Source organism: Scardinius erythrophthalmus (assembly GCF_964197995.2).
Source record: "Scardinius erythrophthalmus genome assembly, chromosome: 24".
Lineage (NCBI taxonomy): Eukaryota > Metazoa > Chordata > Actinopteri > Cypriniformes > Leuciscidae > Scardinius > Scardinius erythrophthalmus.
In genome coordinates this window covers 2637667-2642666 of record NC_138244.1, presented here as the reverse complement: position 1 = coordinate 2642666, position 5000 = coordinate 2637667, and the positions used below count along the sequence as shown (strand labels likewise).

General features: G+C 39.0%; 1 protein-coding gene across 1 annotated transcript in view; it reads right to left on the bottom strand.

The window, feature by feature from the left end:
* Positions 1–5000, bottom strand: part of LOC308684838 (PDZ domain-containing RING finger protein 4) — a gene marked incomplete at its 5' end in the record, with an annotated part of 57452 nt that overhangs the window by 16174 nt on the left and 36278 nt on the right. Inside the window, one exon of the mRNA XM_081356169.1 lies at positions 9–277. Coding sequence (XP_081212295.1) covers positions 9–277 — 269 coding nt within the window. The remainder of the gene's footprint in view (positions 1–8; positions 278–5000) is intronic.

Sequence of the window (5000 nt, the reverse complement as noted above, 5' to 3'; positions counted from 1 at the left end):
GTTTGTACCTGTCCGACAGGAGGAACGGGCAGATGTCCGGCACGGGTGGTGTGGCAGGACGGAGTTTGGCCAAAGCCATGATGTGCTCGAAGGTGATTTCCGTCTGCGTGCACACGTCCACCACCTGGACGTCCTGGCATGACCCCTGACCCCGGGGTAAAGGGGTCCGCCGGAGCACCTGCACCACGATGGGATCTTTGGCGCTACGGAGAGCTTCGACCGCCTCATCATGGCTCGCTCTCGACAGATCCCTCCCGTTCACCTGTAACCGGCGAGAAATGAGGATTTACACACTGATGTCATCGCAAACGTATCCACTTTTAAACAAGAGTCATTGTAGAGAAAAGAGCAGCGTGAACATTGTGCTAAACGCCTCCTCAGAAGACATACCTATTAGGAAAAAATATGAAATCGGACGATACCGATAACCGATAATTCTTTATACTTGAAAGCCGATAACTGATATATTGGCTGATAAATCTAAATCCAAATTATATCATTTTTGAGAGCCTGATCACAAAAACAAAAGTCTCATCATGTTCCAAGCACACAATAATGTTCTTATTATAATTTTATGTTATAATTTTGTGTTGCACTCAACTCTATTTTCCTTTTTTGAAGTGATTTACAATCATATTTCAAGCAATTCAAGACCATCATGTTGAACTGAAGTGTCTCAGCTGAAGGAAATACTACATTATTTATCGGTTTTAATATATCGGCCAAATTTTCGAATCAGGCCGATAACAATAACATTAAAGATTATCATATATCGGCCGATACCGATATGGTGGCCAATATATATCGTACATCCTTAATACCTATTTATGCATTTTGAATCGCATATAAATTTCCATTCATTTAGATTACACAGACAAATATGCATCACATTAAGTTTATTAGTTTGTTTATGCTAAAACTGTGCAATCCAAATGTATAATTCTTAAATCCAGGCCTAAATATTTGCATTTATGTAACCATTCTGTACTGATTCACACAAGCACAGACTGATAGAGTCCAGAACAACAGAGCGACTGCATGTCTATTCATCAGTAATCTGTAATTAAACTCTCATGGAATGAATTGAGCAGATTGAGTCGCACAGGAAACTGATTGGCTATTAATGACACACATTATATCATCCGGCGGCGGCCACTGAGAAACGTTTCAAAGCATCATTTAGATGTGATCTGGAGCTGTGTGCGTCTCTCAATCTAAAGTAAATCATACATGAGAGTGTCTGAATCCATCACAGTGAAGAGCGATCAGAAGATTGGGGCCAAATGATGGGAGTTTGATCTCGAGCACTGATTATATTCATGCATATTTTATTGGATCATTTCAAAGAGTTCATTCTGACAGTTCAGAAATGAGTTTACAGCTCTGAAAATAACCGAAAGCATCGTTGGCCAACTATGGTCGCAAGTTCATCGCAATGTCCTTTGAACTCTATTGGTAACGACGGAACTTGCGACCATAGTTGGCCAACGATGCTTTCGGGAAACGCACCCCTGATCTACTCCCGAATCAGCCAATGGAGTGAGAGTGGGGCGGGGCTATCAGACCGACTGACCAATGACAGACGGGGGCGTGTTCAGGAAACATGATTGAAAACAGTTAGTGTTGAAATGAAATGAAGCACCACGATATATCGGCCAACATATCGGTATCGGCCGATATATGTAGATTTTTATTGATATCGTTATCAGTCAGATAAGACAATTTGGCCGAAATTTTAAAACCGATAAATTAGAGATGCACCAATTGCAATTTTCTTGGCAGATTCCTGATTACTGTTTTTTTTTTTGTAAGTGTGACCTGCCGATACCGATTTTTTGCCGATAACCAATGGAGTGAGAATGGGGCGGGGCTATCAGACTGATTGACCAATGACAGACGGGGGCGTGTTCAGGAAACATGATTGAAAACAGTCAGTGTTGAAATATAATGAAGCACCATGATATATCGGCCACCATATCGGTATCGGACGATATATGTTAATTGTTCTTGATATCGTTATCAGTCAGATAAGAAAATTTGGCCGATATTTTAAAACCGATAAATTAGAGATGCACCGATTGGAATTTTCTTGGCAGATTCCTTATTACTGTTTTTTTTTTTGTAAGTGTGACCTGCCGATACCGATTTTTGCCGATTACCAATGGAGTGAGAGTGGGGCGGGGCAATCACACTGACTGACCAATGACGGACGGGGGCGTGTTCTGGAAACATGATGGAAAACAGTCATTGTTGGTGCCGAAATGAAGCACTTCACTTTTAAATGTATACATTTATGACAATTTCAGACACAATATAAAATATACAACCTAAATCCCCATGTAAATCGTGTATATGTCAGAGAAAACCCTTGGTAAAGCAGCTTTCTGAATAATAGAGCAATTACAAGCGTTCCTTTATCGCTATAAATTACCAATGAACACGCACCGCTGAGACGGAGACTGTTTCAGTGCAGATGAGACGCTGTTTGACGTCATATAATATTGATGCTTTCATCAGGCTCACTGTTGGAGCGACTCAAGCGTGTGTTTGCTGGATGAATGTGAATGAAGCGTGCGTTTGTACAGACGAGGAGAGGCTTCGTTTAGCTCAGTAATTGGCCCGCGGAGAGAACAATCATGATGAAGTAGTCCAGTGAATCTCACCATTTACAGTCTAATACAGTCAAACCAACACAGCCGGATCTCACGGATCATATAAAAACTGTGTGGATGGAGGATTAATGGACAGACACCAGAAATAATAATATTCATTCACATTCAGAAAATCAATTATGATTATTTAGTCACATAACACGCTGGTAGCTTCTGTTTTGGTGGGGGAAGTGAATGGTGGAGCAGAGAGGCGGGAACACAAAGGATGGTGGGTAGATAAATGATCTGGCCCGTGGCTCATGACAGGCGGAGAGAGAAACCAGCAGATTTGAGGCATTAGCGGCGCCACGCTCGCCCTCTTCTGAGGCTCTAAATGAAAAGAAACCAGCTAAAGGAAGGAGGAAGACGTGCTGGAGGAGTTTCCGTGGTATTGTTTAAATGAGAGCCAGATGGAGCAATTAATCCCAATTGAGGATATGAATAATAATTATTCCTGCCACGGTTGGGCATCTGTCGGCTGGCCCGTTAGCATTAGCTATATTCAGACCAGTCCTGATGATGGAGGACAACACTTGCTAAACATGACACCAACAGAAGCTCATATATAAATGTTATATGTTATCGTTATCGGACTGATAAGAAAATTTGTCTGATATATTAAAGCCGATAAATAATGTATTATTTCCTTCAGCTGAGACGCTTCAGATGTGCACTGTTCAACATGATGGTTTTGAATGGCTTGAAATATGATTAGAAAGGGAAAAAATTGCATCTTAGAATAATATCGGTTATCGGCTTTCAAATGTAAAAAATTATCGTTATCGGCCAAAATTTTCATATCAGTTCATCCCTTCATTCTTTAATGTTCTACAGGTTTTCATCTTCTTGACCTGCTCTGTGTTGTCTTGCTCCATATGGAAAACCTAAATTTGGTTTAAATATTAAAATTATTCTTACTTTTATTTAATATAGGTATATGCAGTCAAACCAAACTTTATTCAGACTCCTTCAACATTTCTCACATTATCAGTTTATTCGCTAGGGATATTTGACTGGTTTTGTCCGTCCTTCTGTTAGACTGTCTCACACATGAATTATGTTGAATATCTGTCAGCTGTTAAATTTAACTACACAATTAGATAATACCAGTTTAGCTCAACCAGTGACCAAGCAATGCTTCATTGTGTTCAGTCTGTGTGTAAAAAGAGCATTAGCAATTAAAGACAACACACTTCAGCAAAACATGATCAGCTCAAAGTGTTTTTGGTCGCAAATTTTTCTAATTTTTACTGGTAGTCACTTTATGAATTTTTTTAAAAAATATGAAAATTAAAAATATCAAAAATTACATCTGGTGCCTGAATAATTTTTGGTTTGACTACACACACACACACACACACACACACACACACACAGACACACACACACACGCACACACACACACACACACGCACACACACACACACACGCACACACACGCTACCTTTCAAAAGTTTGGAGTCAGTACGATTTTTTAATGTAAATACTGTAGCGCATAATTAAAGTCGAATTACTATTTGTCCTTTTATGCGCTTGTTATATTCAAATTGAGGCATATATCTGTGTTTCAGTCTCAGTGTCAGTGGTGAATGTGCTGATCCTCAAGTCTCTGCACTGGAGAACGAGTGTCTGGCTCTGTTTGCACAGGATCTACAGCAGCTGCGCTTGGAAACACTCCAGCTTTACTCGCTCACACACACACACACACACACACACACAGCCACTTTAAACAAGCAGCTCATAAATAAAGGAGACAAAGATCGGTTTGACGCCTCGTCTCTGAACCTCTGCTCTTGTTCTTCATCTTCTCATCTTTCAAGTGCATTTGAGTGGCTTTTAAATAACGCAGAACGCTTTATACTGAGTGTGTCAGTATTTCACCAATGAGCATCAAACTAAATCTGAATCCATCAAACTGGTCTGAGACCTGCTTCACAGACGCACACTGGAGGAAGAACCCGAGCCACATCTACAGACTAGATGATCACGGAGAGCCTGTTCACACCGAAAATACATAACTCATGTTATACAATATAACATAACAAAAACGTATTTTATTTCAACATCTGCCAAACGAATAAAACAAAATGAAATGAAATGAAATGAAATGAAATGAAATGAAATGAAATTAAATGAAATTAAATTAAATTAAATTAAATTAAATTAAATTAAATTAAATGCAAATCTTAAATGCAATGTAAGTTGCTTTGGATAAAAGCTTCTGCCAAGCTAATAATAAAGTAAAATGTTATATGTCACATGATGTAACATGACAAAAGTGTAGTTTATTTCAACATCTGCCAAACTAATAAAAAAAAAAAAAAATATATATATATATATATATATATG